Here is a 17,973-nt window from a genome sequence, read left to right as displayed (position 1 = left end):
AAGCCATGTGCCTCCTCCAACCCGCTGCCTGTCACCCCACACTTCACCCCAGCATCCCCGTTTCTGAGAACATCCCCCCCCCAAACACACACGCAACAATCCCTCAGCACACTACGGCGGGCACACACACACACGCACACTTAAAAAGGCGCACACACAGCCAGCTGTGAGCAGCTGTCCCAGGGCATTTCCTCCCCCCGCTGTGCCCCCTCATTAGTAGGAAGATGACAAGCAGGACACGGGGCTGTTCCTCAAGGTCTCCCCCAAACACACACACACACACACACACACACACACACCCCTCACATCTGGCCCCGCAGACAGAATAGCAGTCGTTGGAGGGTATAGGGTTATGTCTCCCTCGGGTGCTGTCCCCTACGTGACCAGAATGTATAAAAACGTCTATAGAGTGTGGTTTTATCACCCCCTTGATTTTTACTCTTATCCTGTCACGTTCAATATATTCAAATAGCAGTTAAAATGCTCAGCATTGCTGCAGGGGAAGTTAAAGGTGCTGCATGTGGCATTAAAATGTTACTCCATCAACTTAGCGACATGAGCTCGTTGTTTTCTATTTTTAAGCTGTATGAAATTGTAATTTGAAATTGAACAATCAGATACTTGCATCCTCGTTCGCCACAGTATGGACAGAACATTGTACATTGAATATGTTAAATATGCGAAGGTTTTAACACATTACACAGCAAATGAGGATAAAAATAATGTGTTTACAGGTCCAGTGTGGCGGAGTTAGTGGGATTTATTGACAGAAATGTAATATAATATTCACAATTGTATTTTCTTTTGTGTACAATCATCTGAGACTACGAATCCTTGTGTTTTTTGTTTCCTTAGAATAAGCATTTAATATCTAGAGAGGGAATGGGGGAATGGATCCTCTTCCATGGAGTCAGCCATGTTGTTCCCAGGATGGACAAAACAGACGCTAACTCTGGAGAGGGTCTTTTGTATTTTTGCCATTTTTAGCAGCCGCTGTAAGGGCGATAGATATGACGGGTGTCTGCCACCTCACTGCAAAATGCCACTAAATCCTACACACTGGAGCTTTAGCATGCTAAAATTAGGGAATTAGGACTAAATACCAAAATACAAGCTGTCTTTTGACATTAAACAAAAATATCGGGCATTCAAATTTTGACGCTGATGTTATCTGGACTGGAGTCTTTCTTCATTATTTGCCATCGCAACTTCATTATCCATTGATTTTGTCCTTGCCGGGTCTCATTTATTAAGATGTTCAAACTTGAACTTAGTCTAGATCGTGATGTGCTTAAGTTCGATTCACCAAAGACGCTCAGCATAAAAACCTTGCTTCGGCAGTTTCTAAGAATCTGCACCTGTGATCTATAAAACCTCAAATCGACTTAAATTGCCTTGTGATTTCCCCTCATATAAGGCCAGCACAAATGGGGGTTTAGGAGAAGAGATGGACCTAAAGAGAAAGTCAAACTCATTGAAAGAGGAGACCACAGAGATGGTAGAGGCGACTGAAGCCAGATGACGCATATTTTTCAGTGAATTCAGTAGCGCTGCATATTTGTCACAAAGCTCTCAAGTCCTCGGATGCAAATGTGTCCCAAACTACCTACCCCATCACTTTTGGCAAGTCTAGACTTTGCTTGGAGATAAGATCATTTCAACGTCAAAGAAAAGTTTTATAAATAAATACTTAAACTTGCTTTAAGTCTGTTTTGCCCTTATCTTAGGTGGAGACAAAGAGGGATGTACATCAAGGGATGTGTCGATGCTAAGTGTTGTCTTTGCATATGTGTGTTACAGGATAAAGAGCCTCGCGGGATCATTCCTCTGGAGAACCTCAGTATCAGAGAGGTGGACGAGCCCAGGAAACCTGTAAGGAGCGACTCCAGCCGCTGTCTTGTCCCTTTAAAATCGAACCTAATCTCTTTTGTATTCACACACAGAACATCTTACATCTTAGAGATTAAATGATTTTCCTTCTCTCTCTCAGAACTGCTTCGAGCTCTACAACCCCAACCACAAAGGTCAGGTGATCAAGGCCTGCAAGACGGAGGCGGACGGGCGAGTCGTCGAGGGCAACCACGTAGTGTACAGGATATCGGCCCCCACGCCGGAGGAGAAGGAGGAGTGGATCAAATCCATCAAGTAAGAGACACGGTGTTCGTGTGGATCCATTTACACTGAGAGGGCACTTAGCCAAGGCCGGGCTGCTCCCATGTGACACTTTCTCATGTCTGACCTTGACAGTGTGAGACCCCGACACGCACACAATCTCACACACAGAGCTGTGAGCCTAATCACAAATGTGCAGACCAGCATAAATACACACACACGCACACACACACACACACACACACTGGTGACTAAACGTGACTCTGTTTCTCACACTTCCACACAGATAACACTCAGTGGTGATTTCTGCTCGGCTGGATAAGCTCACTTCCCTTTTGATTTGGCCTCAGCAAGCAAACACACACACGTGCACACACACACATACAGACACACACACACCTACTCTTGGAAGTGTTTTGGCAGCGTTCACACCTGTTGTGTCATATCCAAATGCTGCCTTGTTCACCAGGAAGGAGAGTGGAGGTGCAGCAGTAAATTGGACCCAGTGGGTAATTGATCAGCTCGCTGGTTATCATCCACTCAGCTGCAGCTTCACCGGCACATAATATGATCAATATCACAACAGAAATCATATTACACAATGCTTCCATGCTCTAATGATATTAAAAAACCACTTAGCATTGACATATGTGTGTCCATTAATGAAAGTGATGGCTTTGTCGGCTAAGTTACTGGAAATCTTGTTCGGGTGAGGCCGCTTCACGTGCAGTTAAAGAGATTGGAAAGAGGAGAGAGCTGGTCGTTCTTCTTGGTTTGGTAGATTTAGTCAATTGACCTTCAGATGACACACAGTCTGTGTTACACATTTCACACTGGTGTTGCCGGCCTCTGAGTGCTTTTAGTGCAGAAGCACAGGTGTGAGGCAGGAGTCGCTTGGTGTTTTCAGTCCAGTTGCACATCGCCTTCCCGTCGCTGTTGAATAATAAAGATCACAGGTGGACTGGACTCAGCAGGACTCAAACACACTCTGATTTGACTCAGCTGCTGCGGCGGCAGACTGTCCTGTGGTCAGCAGATTCACACACGCATACGAACACACACACAGACACGCAGCGTGCCCACACTGTCCCACCTGACTCATCTGCGAGGCCGGAACCTGCTCTGTGCACACAAACACACCCTTATGAGACTGGTGTTCTTAGTATGTCGGTGGTTCTGCTGCTGGGAAAGCAGAGGGTTAGTCAGCGTTATTCCCATCTTCAGTGTGTGTCAGCGGTGATGGAATGTCACTACGTTTCTTTTTTTTAATTTTATGAAATTTTAAAACATCTCAGAAGCAAATGGTGTAAATCATACCCCACTGCATGTGTCTGACAGCTGTAGTTACTTTCAGATTCCAATATATTCCAATATGATGCTTCTCTGTGGATTAAACTACTGTGTAGTTAAAAGTGCAATATGTAAAAACTGGCATCCTATCAGATTCTAACTTAAACAAATAAAGGGCAGCATGTCACAAGAATAATTTCTACTTGTAGCTACTGTTAGCTAGTTAGCTCAGTTAGCCGTGCAGCTAGCAATCCAAACTGGGAGCTTGGAGCACAAGGGGGGGTGTTGGTGTCGAGCGCAGGAGCTTTGCATCAGGACAGGATGGGCTAGCTCATTAGCATGCTAACCTCAGTAGATACGTGTCGCAATACATAGATGTCATTTTTATAACAAGAATGTATCATAGGACTGTGCACCCGCAGTAACAAATAATTATCACCAGACTGTACGGTTGTCTCTGCGGGAGCGTTTTAGCATCTTTGAGCTCTTTGTTTGGATTTTACTGCACATAATTTTAAGCTTTTTGTTCAGTCCAGCAGTTGCCCTTGTAGCATTGTTTTCAGCACAGCAAAAGATCTCTCACAAACCCACTGGACACTAACTTGTCAGACACCAAATGGGAGGGAAATTTAGCAATTAGCTGGTGAACATATTGGAGTGTTTACCGGCCAGAGAGCCAGAATTTTCCCTCCAGAGTTGGTGGAGACCAAAATAGTGCTAAAGGAGACTGAATAATGGGTTCATATTCATTAAATGCCCCAAAACAAGACTCTAAATGACTGATTATGTTGCTTCATGTCTGCTGGGTGTTTGAATAGGCAATTGTTTGCTAACATCTTAACTTAAAAGCTTACTTCCTGAACCCCCCAGTGGCCAAAAAAACAGTAATTGCAGGTTTAAGTTAGTCAACAGACTACAGCATTAAAAGATAAATGCTGCGTAAATTGCTGGTTTGCTGTTGAAAACAGATGTGGATAAATTTCCTTTGATCAAATTCCCAAACGTCGCCCTTGTGTTCCGTTTTTCACATTTGGTAGTAATAACTAGCAATAGTAGCATACCATTGCGTTTGCACTCTGATTTAAATACGCAGGTCTGAATGTTACTAACCCGTCATGCTTTCTCACACACGTTGTTTGGCGGCTTTCTCCTCCGAGACAGCTGTGAATCGACTGCTTGACAATATTTTTGTTGTGTTGCCAGGTGCATTTTGTCGTGTGTGTTCTTTCCTGTGTGGATAACATAAAAACCGAGGTGTCGAGCTATTTATAGCGCTGCAGGACTGAAGAAGAGGTTTCAATGTAAATGTCAGGTTTCGGCGTTGATCATTCAGAATCAAAGCTTATTTCTACATCCCTCAGAATGCAGCGCAGACATGACATATTTTGGGGAAGATGCACCGACTGAAGGAGACAAGACAGATTAAGGTCAAGTTAGTACACAGTAATTATCAGTCCTGCAGACAATAGAATAGTCTAGACAGTGTGCTGTGTGCAGCATCGACATGAACTGCTGGAAACAGCCGATCACTGATCCGTCCCTTCCTGTCCTCTCTCCACAGAGCGAGCATCAGCAGGGATCCTTTCTATGACATGCTGGCCACCAGGAAGAGGAGGATAGCCAATAAGAAATGATGACCGTCCACTCTTCGACCACAGCTGCATCGCCAGCAGAGTCCTTGTTTGTTTGTGTGTGTGTGTGTGTGTGTGTGTGTGTGTGTGTGTGTGTTACAGGGGTTGTGAAGGCCTCCTTCGGTTCTTGCAGGGCTGGAAGACAAGCAGCAGACACAGATGGGAATGTTGTTTTTCCCACCTGAAGATTGTCTGGGACACAATTCTTGGTTTATGTGAAGGTTTTTATTTTACCCAACACAGACTTTATGGAGATGAGGGAAGTCTTCACCAAGCTGGTTAATAAATGGACAAAAAGAGGAGGATCAAGAACAGCCATGAGGAAACCTGTAACAAGACTGCCCTCTGCTGGACACATGAGAAGAGAAATTACTTTACTGCATGTGCAGTGCAGTGGCAAGATTCAAAACCTGAATATCCATCCTCATAATATGACATTCCTATCGTCCAGACTGGCTCGCCTGGTGGACTCTAAATCACCTGTTTTATTATCTTCACCTCACATGTCCTTGGACAACTGCCAACACCAACAATGTTTTGTAGTGTCCTCGAACTACAGAAAGCCTCAAGCTTATAAATCAGCTGGTCTGATTGTTAGCCCTTAAGTGACTGTATCTGTATATGCAAATACTGATTAATTCAAGAAAAATTAAACTTAGGCTATTTTAATTTTACAGTAAGCTCCCTTATCTTTTATTTGACTGAAGGAAAAAAAAGAGAGAAAAGGATGCAGGTTGAATAATACTGGACATATTTTGAGTGTGATGACCCATTTGAGTGTTTTCAAACTGTCATTTCATGTATTGAAGATCCACCTCTGTGATCAAGTTCATTTCTTTTGTATTTATTTTTTCTGAATTTGTTTAACAAAAAAGGGGGCAGCCCCCCCGAGTTACATTATGCATGTATAGTATATAATGTACATACCGTTTTTTTTTTCTCAGTTGTGTTTATGTAGCATGTAAATCATAACGGCCGTAGCCTATACCCGTTCACCTTTTAGTTCAACAGCTAACAGTTTACAATAGTGGGAGGGGGACTTTGTGCAGCTCTTTGCGGAGCAGTGAAACCTCCTCACACTGTGTTTATTACTGAAGTTCAGATAATACATGTTATATGAAAGAAAAACTCACTATGGACATAAGCGGGTTAAAAATACCCACGAATACTGTGTGTGGGTGCTGACTGGAATCTGAGGACCGTGTTTCCCGAACAGATCAAGCCAAAATCGCAGCCTGATTTTTTTTATTAGCTGATGGAGTTTAGAGTTTTTAAAACATGGCTTGATGTGAATTTGGGAAAAACTGCTCCTGAATACTTTGAATAAAAAGACATGCTGATCAGAAAACACGTTCTTGTGTGCGTGTGAATTCAGTGAGAAGAGCTCGCCTCGCTAAACTTATCAAGTCTTTGGTTATTTTCTCAAACATGGAAACAGTGTCGTGATTCAAACAGAGCCATCTTGTTGACTTGGATAGCTAGAAAAGTGTGAGTGGATTTAACAAAACCTGAATACATAAGAGTGATATCAGTTTCTCCACTAAATGTATCTACAGCATAATTTAAAGAGGCTTGAGTACAATCGGTCTATTCCTAGTGTATAATACAAAGGCAGACGGGAGCATTTTTTTTTTTTTTTTCAAAAATCCCTGGCAACTTGTCAGTCATCTCAATCAGCAGTTTTCATTCATTTCACCGCAGCTTGTAAACAAAGTCAAAGACCAGGAACAGATTACAATTTCTGACATTAACAAATGTATTTTAAGGCTTTTACCTTATACAATGTATAAATTCTGACATGCTAAAGATATAACAGCAGTTTTTCAACCTCTGTCTAAAGTTGAAACATAACAAACAAAAACAAAACAAAAAGCAAACCATACCCACTGAAAATATGGTCAAAATTAACATAAGTTTTTCTAAAAACAAAGCAAACAAAACATCTACTGGTAACCCTGATACAGGATTGTTTACGTATAAAAATAACTGATAGTACAGTTCAAAATTAAATTCACAGTATTTTTATGACGCTAGAAGACACAAACTGTATTTTTTTTATCATTAAAAAGCAAACACAAATGGTCCACAGCCATGATGACAAATTTTTGATGCTTTTTTTTTTTTTTTTTTAACGTTTTTAAAAGAAATAGAGAATGTGTGAGCGAGGAGGGAGAGGCATGATCCAGGGTTAAAAAACCTCCGCTTCTGTGAAAAAGTTTAAAAATTACAGAGAGTGAATCTTAGGCTTCAGAGCAAAGTGGAAACAAACATACAGGAAGGAAAAAGAAAAAAAATATATATATAGCTGGGAAATGTCCTCAAGTCTGTCCAGGGTTAACGTGGAGGTATCAGTCAGCCAAGTCTTGTTCCCACCACTGCACTAGTCTCATTCATGAATATCCCCCTCCGTTAGGATGTCCGCTCCCAGTAGGATCAAAGAAAAAACCCAAATAACGTTGCGCCTCTGTAGATATGGTGACATCTTAAAACTCGCAGCCGACATGATGCCTTGCAGTTCTTCTCTTAGGCAACACGTTTCCCTTTTGTCTCGTTCCGATTCGAAGCAGGTGGTTATCCGTGATGGATGTTAACAAGTTTTCAAGTCCTGAGTTCCACTGAGCAGCAGTTGAGATGTTTAAGCTCCAGGCTTTGTTTGTGTTCATACAAGTATATATTACTATTTTTCATTATAAATGTTCAACAGGGTTTTTTTTTAAACCATAGTCGGGAGAATAACTGCAAATAAATCAATGCATTAAAAAAAAAAAAAAAAAAAAAAAAAAATTCCGAACATTTAAAACACTTCAGGTGTGGTAAAAATACAATATATTCCCAGTGAAGAAGCACCACATCAAAAAGTTGTTGATGTCATTCCTCCGCTGTGATTAAAATGGTGTTGATGCGTCTGAAACCAGAAAAAAAAGAGGACCACATGTCATCTATTTTCAGAACTGTGCGCTAAAAATGTTTGCATTTAAAATAGGAGATTGTGCTGTTTGTTCACAATGACTGTACAAGAGCATATGAGATAATGGTTAAATGAGCGCCCACTCACAGTCAGCGTTTCAAGCCACTGGAGAATCCGTAGGCGTCGCCATTGGTTTGGCTGTAACCATTTCCTACAAAACAGGATCAACAGTTAGAACTGATATGCTCTACCGCAACATTTAATTCAGTGTCTGAAAATGAGAAACCTGTCATACCTATGTGTCCATTGAGATGGCGGTGAGTTAAACCGTTTGTGGGTAAGGTGTGGTTGGAGGGCAGTACATGGTCACCTCTGCCGTCAGCATATTCTGTTCGCCTGCGTTTTTCTGGAGAGAAACCATTGTCATGTTTAGTGTCCTTGTTGTCGTAGTATCGTCGCTTGCGGCTCTCCCTCTCCTCGCTGCTTCTGTTCTTGTGGCTCCGAGCTTCTCCCGAGCTGTGCTGCTCGGCATCGCTGTCCCGCTGCCTCCTCTTTTTCTTCTTCTTTTTTGTTTCAGTGGCTTGGTCTGAATCCGCATCGGAGCTTCTAGGAGAAGGCAGAAAATAAGCCATGATTAATCTGAATCCAAAAAGGAAACTCGCTGATGACAAAGCCTGACATCAAAATAAATGTAACAAATTAGTAATAGATGACATCATCAAACCCCATTATCACATTAAGCATTAAAGTCGGCAATTTTTTGCTATTATTGTTTGAAAAACTGCTATCTCAATTGGGAAAAAATATTTAAATTGATACGCCATTCAATTTACAATGTAGGCTAGTACATTTGGTGTTGAGAAAATCTTTAAAAAAAGGTGCATCTTTAAGTCTCTCAGATCATAATGTCACAAGAAAATAATTTCCTTGGCATTTTTTCAACAATCAAGGGGCAACTTTTTACATGTGGTGCTGTTTCATACAAAGTCATTGCAAAGCGTATCAACGCAAGTTGAGAATACTCAACTTCAGCTAAAAAGGCTGGGCATATGGTGGTTTGGTGCTCAGCTGCTGAGAGCTGGGCAGCTATGGTGGAGAGAGCTGGGCATAGAGCAGGGGCTTCTGAGGAAATGAACACCTGCAGCTTAGAAAAGACTCTCATTCCTAGTTTTTAAAATACTAATGTATGAGTTTGGCTATGCACAGCATCAGTGGACTTGCATTCAATTGCACATGATTTTTCCAGGACTCATGGACCTGCACCAATGGAAACTCTGATCTAACACTGAATTGTTGTGCAAAATGGCCAATATTACTGTCCAAAACAAAATGTGCACTGATGAGTGTCAAGCAGCCTGGAGGCAAAAATTGTTTTACTCACCCGCTCTCACGATGTCTGTCTTTATCCTTTGACTTCTTCTTTTTCTTGCTCTTTTTGTGTTTTTTAGAGCGACGGGCCTCAGAGCTGTCATCCCTCTCCTTGCTCAGAGGTTCAGCAGTCCTCTTGTGATTTTGATCCTCCCTGTTTGGAGCCGATTCAAACGAGGAGAGGTGAGCCCGAGGGGGCGATCCCTTGGACTTTGTGGAGGTTTCTTGCACAGTGGCAGGCGAGGAAGCTTCCTCCTTTGGCGGGTAATAGTCTCTTTCCCTGACACTGCTCCTGTCCTTCTCCCTTCCATTGCTCTTGTCCTTCATTGACCGGAAGTCTCGACTCTCGTCCTGCCACCTTCGGCGGCTATGAGACTCCTCGCGATAGGGATAACCGCGTCCCCTTCGCTCCCGACCCCAGTCCTCCCTGGACCGGTTGTATTCATAGTGGTGGTAATGGTTCGAGCACCTGTCACGATCTCGCTCCCTGGGGTGGTGGTGAGTACGCTCCCTGCGACGCTCGGGCTCCCAGTCCCTGTAGGAACGATCGTGAGGCAAGCGATCCCTGTGAGAGCGGTCTCTGTAACGGTGATCTCTGTAGTCTCGTCTGTGGCGATGACGATCGACGTCACTGTCTCGCTCCTGACTCCTGTCCCTGTAGTGTCTCTCCCTGTCTCTGCTCCAGTCAGAGTACGGTCTGTCTCTTTTCAACTCTTTCATCTCTTCATTGCCTTTAAAACTGGGCTTGGACTGCTGCTGTTCCTTAACATCCATCTGCCCTTCAATCCCTGCTGCCGGAACACTGGTCTCTGGTAGATCCATTACTTCATCCCCATCTCTGCTTACCTTCTGTGGCGCTGCAGAGGGCCCATTGGTGCTCTGGGAGCAGTCTGGCGGGGTGGATAAGGCCGCATTGATGTCGCCATGATGGGCAGAAGAGGAAGCACATTCTCTAGATGTGACAGAATGAGTCTTTGTAGCAGTAGCTGAAGGTAGAGAGCTAACAGCGGAGGACGCTGTATGCTGAGGCAGGGGTTCGGACACACTTTTAGCCCTTGTGTCAGGAGTGGAGAGGTGCTGACTTTCACTGGCAGCTGGATGGATGCTCTGAGAAAAACTGGCCTGGGATGATGCAGAATTATGTGACTCTTTGCTGGAAAACAAACAAAACATACAAGAATATAAATACTGCTTTATATCACACTTTCAGGGTATCTGCAGATTTCAAAAAGTTAAATTTAAGACTTTTTAAAGACCATTTTTAATGCAATTTAAGACCTATATAAAGTGAATATTGGCAAAAAAAAAAGGTATGAAGGAAAATTCCAGAATGACTTGCAAGGTAAATCAATGCATTAACATTCAATTGAACATGACTGCACAGTGGATGGTGAGCATTCAGCTGGTGCCTTCAAGTTTTCTGACTTCTCATGACGCCTCTACCAATAGATACTTTTCTCCCCATCACAATTGAAAGTGAGACTGAAGTTAATGAAACTTTATAAAAGCCCATTCAGATTAAAGATTTAAAAGTAAAAAAACAAACAACCAAACAGCGAAAACGTCAATTCAACCAAGTGTGTATCTTACCTTGTTTGACTATGCTCACTGTCCAGTCCATTAGCAGCAACAGTAGCCACAGAGGATGAACTGCCATTACTGCCAGAGATCTGAGGAGCAAAATCCAGACACAATAATTCATTAAGGCTCACAACTACTGTTCTTTCACTTATCAATATGTTATGAAACGATAGCGAAAACATAAATCATATATTTTACCTTATCAGGGGTGTTGTGTCCATTCACTTTGTGGTGTCCATTATGGTGTCCATTTTGAGTGGATTTAGAGACGCAATAAATTGGTCCGTTTAATCTGTTACCGTTGTGGTGCAGCCCTGACTCTCCATTGGTGGATTTATCAAAACCTTCTCCTGTTCTGTTGTTTCCATTAAGGTGAGACTTGGCGAAACAGCCATTATCCACAGTGCCACAGTTCTCCTGGTCTGATTCCTCTGAGGACTCTTGGCCGTACGGCACCAAGAACGACGCTCCATTCCCTCCAGGGTGCCGATCCCCATTACTGCAAGACGTGCCGTTAACATGATTAAGCTGACGTGGAACAAAGCGAATGTCTGAGTGGACGTCTGAGGTAGACTGCGAGGAGGATAGCGAGCTGGAGGAGGAGCTGCTGCTGGCAGAGGACGGCTGGCTGTAAGAGGACGAGGACGGGCGGCTCTGTTTGCCTTGCCCGATGAAGAATGAAAGCTTCTGGCGTTTGTCGTGGTCTGGGATCATTGTGGGCCGGCTGATTGAGTGGGAAATGGAAGAAGAAGAAGAGGCCAGTGCATGGCTGGGTTTTCCCGCCACACTGCTGCTGGTGCTGGGCTTAGAGTTGGTGGGATAGTCCCTCAGAGATCCGTTTCCATTAACATGAAGTGCGCTCTGAGGCAGAAACAAAAGAGAACGCATGTTTTGAGTGTCTAGGTAAAACACTAGCGATTTGTCTTAAATTAAAAATTTGAATTAAGATACAAACAAGTCTGCAGTACCTTGGTCATGTGTGGTGGCAGCTGGGGACCTATGAAGCCAATGTTGTTATGGTGGATGGTGTTGATGCGTGGTATCACCACCGGTCTTGGAGAAGACTGACCAGGAATGCCTGGATTATGGCTCATGTGGCTGTAGTCCCCCGTTTTCTTCACCTCACTAGACCTATGACACAAAAAAATTAGCAACAGAAAACACTTGAAATGACCAATGTGACAAGTGTTGGTGTTTATAGCATTGGCACAGGATCATTCAAACACTGGAATGAGGCAATGAAATTTTTTTTAAAGGTTTTACTCACTTAATGTAGAAAAGGACGTAGGCCTGCTGGTTGAGAACAGACCTGATGTCACTGACAGACACAGAGGAGTCGTTCATCTGATACCACTGCCCATTGCTTGCCTGAGAGACACAACAAAATAGTTGGCAGGTTTGATCATATTTGCTTAATAGAATCACCACCACTTCACAACTTCCATTTTGCAATGTTACTTTCCTCTGTTTCGTTTGAAGTGTATAACTGATTGAACTTGAAAAACATTTTATCTGTAAGAGCTTGTTTGACTTGTTGTAGGAAATCCTGCATTAAACTGTCAGTAGTAAGTTGTTGATAGAGTGTTACAGAGACAAATGTGTGCATGGGACTTGGCAACAGCATCCTGATGGATTAGAACAGTGGTCCATAGCAGTGCCAGTACCTTAATATAGCAGAAGTAGTGTCCAGCATGACAGCTGAATCCAGAGTGGACGAGCACAGCATACAGCCCATAGACCTGGGACTCCCCTTGGGTCTGAGACATGAAGGGCCGCAAGTCCAGGTACTCTGGATACTTCACATCCTGAAGACCAAAAAAAAATAGCTGATTTATATCCAATTAGTGACACCTGGGTTCTCTCATATAGTCTTATAATTTTTCGGGATTTTATAGAATCATATGTTACAGTACCTTTGTAATTTTGCCGCCACTGAAGTTTGCAAAGCGTTTGAGGGAGAGCGTGAGCACATTGGCGCTGCGGTGGATGGTAAATCTCTTTGAGGCGGTGACCATTTTTTTGCACCTGCGTGAAACAGATGTTCGGTTGTTTAGCTCCCTTTCTCGTCATCTTTTCTGAATTGATTTTGTCTGTAAAACAACTTACTTAGTGCATTTGTAGGCGTTTTCTCCATCCAGCTGTTCCGGCTTGACAAACTGCTCCAGAGCCTTTGAGACACTAGGGGCCGTCTGCATGGCAAGAAAAATAAATGTTTGTACTGTTCGTAAGATTCCCTGAATTCTTTGACTTGAACAGACACTTCAAACCAGCAAATGACAATAATGATTCATTACCTTAATTTCCAAAGGAATATCCAGAAAAGGGTCATATGTATCCGAGACTGCTTTGCAGTTTAAACATTTGACTGCAAAGGAAAATCAGTTATTGCTTTTTTGTCTACTAAAGCTGTACAGTAACAACAACAACAACGTGAATACATCAAGGAAACTCATCAACACTGGTAAAACTTACCTCTGGATCTTAGATACCCGCCAAACACTTGATGGATGAAAGTAGTTGCCTGCGTCTGCCTGTCCAATCTGTTACAAACACAAATAAGAGGATGTAAAACAACCAATAAGTGTAATTACAAAATTGACTGATTTATTATTTATACTTATTAATCCAACACAGATACACATCTTTTCTGGCTATTCTGGCACAGAGAATCACTTTACAGAACTCTGAAACTGCCAAGTTACAACGTATTACAACAAAAAGTGCAGGAGTAAGAAAGGGAGGAATTAGATCAAGAGTAATTTGTTTAAAGGGCAGCTGTGACTACAAAATAATTACCTACTTTCAAAGCTCCCTTTTATAAGTTTTCTGATATCCTGAATGGTCAGCCAAACCCATTGATAATAATGCATGTATGTGTTACATGACTTACTTGGAAATGGCTCTACACTGATTCCATAAAACTATTAAACTATTTTTATCAAGCCAAAAATATGATTAACCTTTCTAAGTAAGTGTATGATGGTTTATTATCCTGAGCTGTATCTGGTTTTGGATAGGGAACACACTTACTTGGTTCCAGGTAAGCAGGACTTTTGCATAGCATCCACTGTGTACCGCAGGAACTCATGAGCATCCTCCTGGCTTCCATAGCGGAAGTGCTTTGCAATCCCTGTGTGGGAAAAAACATAAAAAAATGTAGATATAGAAGATAATCAATTATATCACACTTTCAAGTCGAGATAAAGTTCAAATTCTTTTACAGCAATATGCAAACACCCACCAGAAAATTTCCCTCCAAAATAAAAAAAGTAAACAGCCACACAGCGCCTCCTGTCATTCATTTCAGGTAAAAAAATATATAAAATGAAAATGTTTTAAAAGGCATAATTTCAATGTTTTAGCTGTACAGACACTTACTTTTGAGCTCATTGAGCACACCAATGGGTTTAATGACATTCCCAGAGTTGGCGAAAACCTGAATGATGTGGTTTTGCATGGTGCACATCATACAGAACCCTGGCTCGTGACCTGCAGCAGGGACAGATGGACAGAACATTGATGAGTAAGATATGAATCAGGCGAGAAACCAACTCATACATACTGTTGAAGTGAACAAGATTGATGTGATAAACAGTCCATGACTTTACAATTACACAAGAACTTTGTTGGTGTAAAGAAGCACCATGCAAGACAAATTTACATGTTTTGGAGTGCTCCCGTGTCAGCATGAAGTTGGCAAAGGGAGGGGTGTAGGTGAGACACTGCAGGGCTGAGTTGAGGAAGCAGGTGTTCCCCATGTTCTGCAGGCCTGCACCAATGCGGTGAATCTGGGTCCACTTCAGGTTGAGCCGCTCTGGAGAGAAGAGGACCTTCTGGGGCAAGTCAATGCCGTCATCACTGCTTATCACTGGACACACAGACAACATCATTACTACAATTTGATTCAATGCTTTTTCCAGGTCAAGGACACCAATAATTATCTGTATAAATGCTACATTGCCAATGCAAGTATGTACTGGCACATAATACACTAACACCAGGAACTTGCAGCCATTGCTATCAGTCTAAACAGTTATTGGGAGGGGTTCTGGCTACTGAATGAGACTGTCAAGCAGCTGAAGGAAACCGGGTTTGCTTTCTCTTCTGTTTCTGTCTAAGTCACGCTGCTGCTTTTTATGTCAGAGTAACAATTGCATCACAGGCGCAAGTGATTGATCATGCTCTCAATTCAAAACTGGCTTGGTTATGTAATTGGATGAATGAAAGTAGAGTGGAAGCAGCAACCCAACACCCACAAAACCAGTTGTGTCACACTCTCGTACAGAAACACTGGCTGTAGGTTTAGATTCGTTGGTGCAGCTTTGTATTATTTATGTATAAAGTTTCCAGGTAACAGTTCTCAGATTGCTGGCAAGAGTATGTCACACAATTACAGAATGAAGCAACAGAAAGTGGAAATGAGCAAGAAGGTCTTTTTGTATTGAACTACTTTTTCATTTTAAGATATCCATGCTGCTTTGAACTGACAATTGAGATGAGACCTGCCAAAGTGTACATCAGCATTTCTAATATCAGCGGGAAACTATTGACTATTGGCATGCATCTTCAAATGTATCTACAGCTTGACCACATAAGTCAGGAAACACTACCATCTGTCTATTGTTTAATGGCTAAATAGAGGCACAGTATAGCTTGGCTGAGGAGTCTGTACACAATGAAGTAAGTGTAACCTGCCAACATTCAGTCGTTTCCTCTCAGCTTTCAGGACACATGCATCACAAAACCACAGATGATAAGAGTCCTTGCTCATACCTTGCTCCTTGGGCCGATCAACAGAGGAGGGCGTACTGTTGTAGACTACAGCTCCAGGTGTCGGGCCCAGGCAGCCTCCTGGAGCCTTCAGCCTCGGAGAGTCACTGGGCATGGTGGTGGGACCCACTGCCCAGCTGCTGGAACAGCTGCTGTCCATGCCCACGTCTCCACTGGTGAAGGGAGATCGCTTACACCCGACTGACTCGTGGTCAGACTTTTCTGAAGATCTGTCAACTATGGTCATTGTTCATTGCTGTAGGAGGAGCAGAAACACATAAGGATACAATGTTATGAGCTGCAGAAAAGACAGATTAAGTCAAGGTTTTGCATTTTTCCTCTTTGTTGTTGTTTTATATGGAGGCAAATCTGTTTGTGTGGCACAACCAAAATGTTGTGGTATTAAGAGGCTGTCATCAAATATAGTGATAACATTTTCTTAACTTCTTTAAAGGTTCCAGTTAACACACACTTACTTGCAAACTTACATATTGATTACAAACACAAAGTACAATAGATCACAAATGATCACTTGCAAAGCGCAGTTAATCAGTCAGTCAATCGGTCAGTCTATCAATCAGTAAAAAAAAACTGCAATGTACTACTTAGATCATTTCGCCGCTTATACAGTACTAATACCTTTACTAAACAGTCAAGATTTTTTATATAAGATCGATTTCTTTTATTTTGAGAAAGACAATGCAAGAGTACACCAACGCGCCATAAACTGTATAGCAGATTATTTCTGTAACTGTATATACAAACTCTGCCATAATATCGCATGGTTAAATAAGAGGCCACAATTGCTTGCCGTGGGAGAAAAGTCTTGGCTTACCGACTTCCCTTACACATTTGTCATTCAACCTCCGCTTGATCTTAAAAACTAAGTCAATATAGCTCTACGATAAGTGATAGTCATTTGTGGGCACCGTGCACGATTTACTTACAGGGCAAACATCAGAAACACTGGCAAAGTATTTTGAACATGTTCAAATCGACTTACTGCGGAGAGCAAACATGGAAATGATTTCGCAGTGCTAAAGTTCCCAAGCGAACGTTACTAGTTCAAACCCCGACAGAGCAAATTTCCTGGTCGGAAGCACGTTTACAACAACAGCTGTTCCCTCCCACCAGCTCCGGCACACCGCCTCACGTTGGCTAACAGACGGCAGCTAGGCCTTTAACACGCAGCGATGCTAAACCTCATTAAAACACGACTTAAAACCTACTTTAGCACTTGTGGGAGACGGAGCACCGATTAAAAGCTCACCGTTCTTGTCAAAGACTGGGACGGAAAGACTGATGATGAGAGAGTGGTTCGTGAAGGCAACGACACCATGGAAACGGCGAACGTAACACACATAGCTACCGAGCGGTGCTAACATTACGCGCGGCGGCGCTCGTGCGGCAATATTGATGCTAACGGTGCTAGCTAGCTTGGCACGATGAAGGCTGACTGACATGGCGGGGAGTAACAAAACCGCGTACTATCAATGTCGAAGGCCACTCATTTGTTTTCTACTTCGAAGTAGATTTGATTTACAAGCATGGCCCCCAGTAACTGGGCGTCTAGCTAGCTGAGACAGGAGGGGCTCGACACCGGCGGCTGAGTGTGTTCACTGCGCCGCTGTCTCCGACATGACAGAGAACCGGTGTAAGGCTACTACAACAAATCTCGGTGGCCCAGGCCTACCAAAATATCACAGCTGCACAGTTAAAGTGCCACTTAATCGTAGTAGCAATAACACACTCACCTGAAATCTGTTATGAATACGCTAATAGCGGTTGTAAATCCATTCCTTATTTCCAGCGGGTGTCCGGCGGTGAACAATGACGTAGCTAATTGCCCCACGGGTACATCCGGGTACCTGCGATGAAACGAGGTCTCTGATTGGATCATTCAGGCGTTTCTCTGTGAGGAACGTGTTTCGGGAAGATCCGTCGCATGTTCACACCTCTGACCTTTGTGTACATGATGTACAATAATAATGTTTGCTTTATACCCATAAATCTATGCTCGAAACGATACCTGTGTATTTATCTATATAGACAAACAGTCAGATTGCCATATCCATGCTGTAATGTCCATTTCTAAAGAGATTTTCGAGTGCGCACATTATCTCCACAATTAAAGTTCCAAAAACATGAGGGAGCATCCCCTGTGATCAGTAACTAAACCCCATAAAACATCATCAACCACATGTACACAGCATTTGTACGTCTGTGCACATAAATAAATATGACCCTGTCCCAATACAATCAAAACTGGAAGGCTAATTGTGACCGCAATTGATTGACAATTTGCTGATAATG

At 42.7% G+C, this 17,973-nt stretch overlaps 2 protein-coding genes across 5 annotated transcripts in view; one reads left to right on the top strand and one right to left on the bottom strand.

The window, feature by feature from the left end:
* Positions 1 to 6,383, top strand: part of LOC115571167 (cytohesin-3-like) — a 36,617-nt gene extending 30,234 nt beyond the window's left edge. Inside the window, exons 11-13 of the mRNA XM_030400293.1 lie at positions 1,801 to 1,872; positions 1,991 to 2,145; positions 4,964 to 6,383. Coding sequence (XP_030256153.1) covers positions 1,801 to 1,872; positions 1,991 to 2,145; positions 4,964 to 5,036 — 300 coding nt within the window. The 3' untranslated portion in view covers positions 5,037 to 6,383. The remainder of the gene's footprint in view (positions 1 to 1,800; positions 1,873 to 1,990; positions 2,146 to 4,963) is intronic.
* A 382-nt stretch (positions 6,384 to 6,765) lies between these two features.
* On the bottom strand, positions 6,766 to 17,938 carry usp42 (ubiquitin specific peptidase 42). 4 transcript variants are annotated; one of them, XM_030400282.1, is made up of 18 exons: positions 17,415 to 17,938; positions 15,664 to 15,916; positions 14,552 to 14,758; positions 14,269 to 14,379; positions 13,921 to 14,020; positions 13,363 to 13,430; positions 13,185 to 13,255; positions 12,997 to 13,079; positions 12,804 to 12,915; positions 12,555 to 12,695; positions 12,158 to 12,258; positions 11,859 to 12,021; positions 11,089 to 11,751; positions 10,900 to 10,979; positions 9,323 to 10,462; positions 8,237 to 8,544; positions 8,089 to 8,152; positions 6,766 to 7,938 (listed from the first exon to the last, which is right to left on the bottom strand). In XM_030400282.1, exons 2-17 carry the CDS (start codon positions 15,905 to 15,907, stop codon positions 8,091 to 8,093), a joined length of 3,654 nt encoding a protein of 1,217 aa, XP_030256142.1. In that variant the 5' UTR covers positions 15,908 to 15,916; positions 17,415 to 17,938; the 3' UTR covers positions 6,766 to 7,938; positions 8,089 to 8,090. The 4 variants fall into 4 exon arrangements, with proteins under 4 accessions (XP_030256142.1, XP_030256138.1, XP_030256141.1 ...); XM_030400278.1 differs by having other exon boundaries at positions 8,237 to 8,547; positions 17,415 to 17,650; XM_030400281.1 differs by lacking the exon at positions 17,415 to 17,938 and adding an exon at positions 16,890 to 17,378 and having other exon boundaries at positions 8,237 to 8,547.
* Between the last annotated feature and the right edge of the window lie 35 nt (positions 17,939 to 17,973).

The sequence above is a fragment of the Sparus aurata genome, chromosome 20, assembly GCF_900880675.1.
Source record: "Sparus aurata chromosome 20, fSpaAur1.1, whole genome shotgun sequence".
Classification (NCBI taxonomy): Eukaryota; Metazoa; Chordata; class Actinopteri; order Spariformes; family Sparidae; genus Sparus; species Sparus aurata.
The sequence above is the reverse complement of the archived record's forward strand: the minus strand, read 5'-3'. Positions and strand labels throughout refer to the sequence as shown.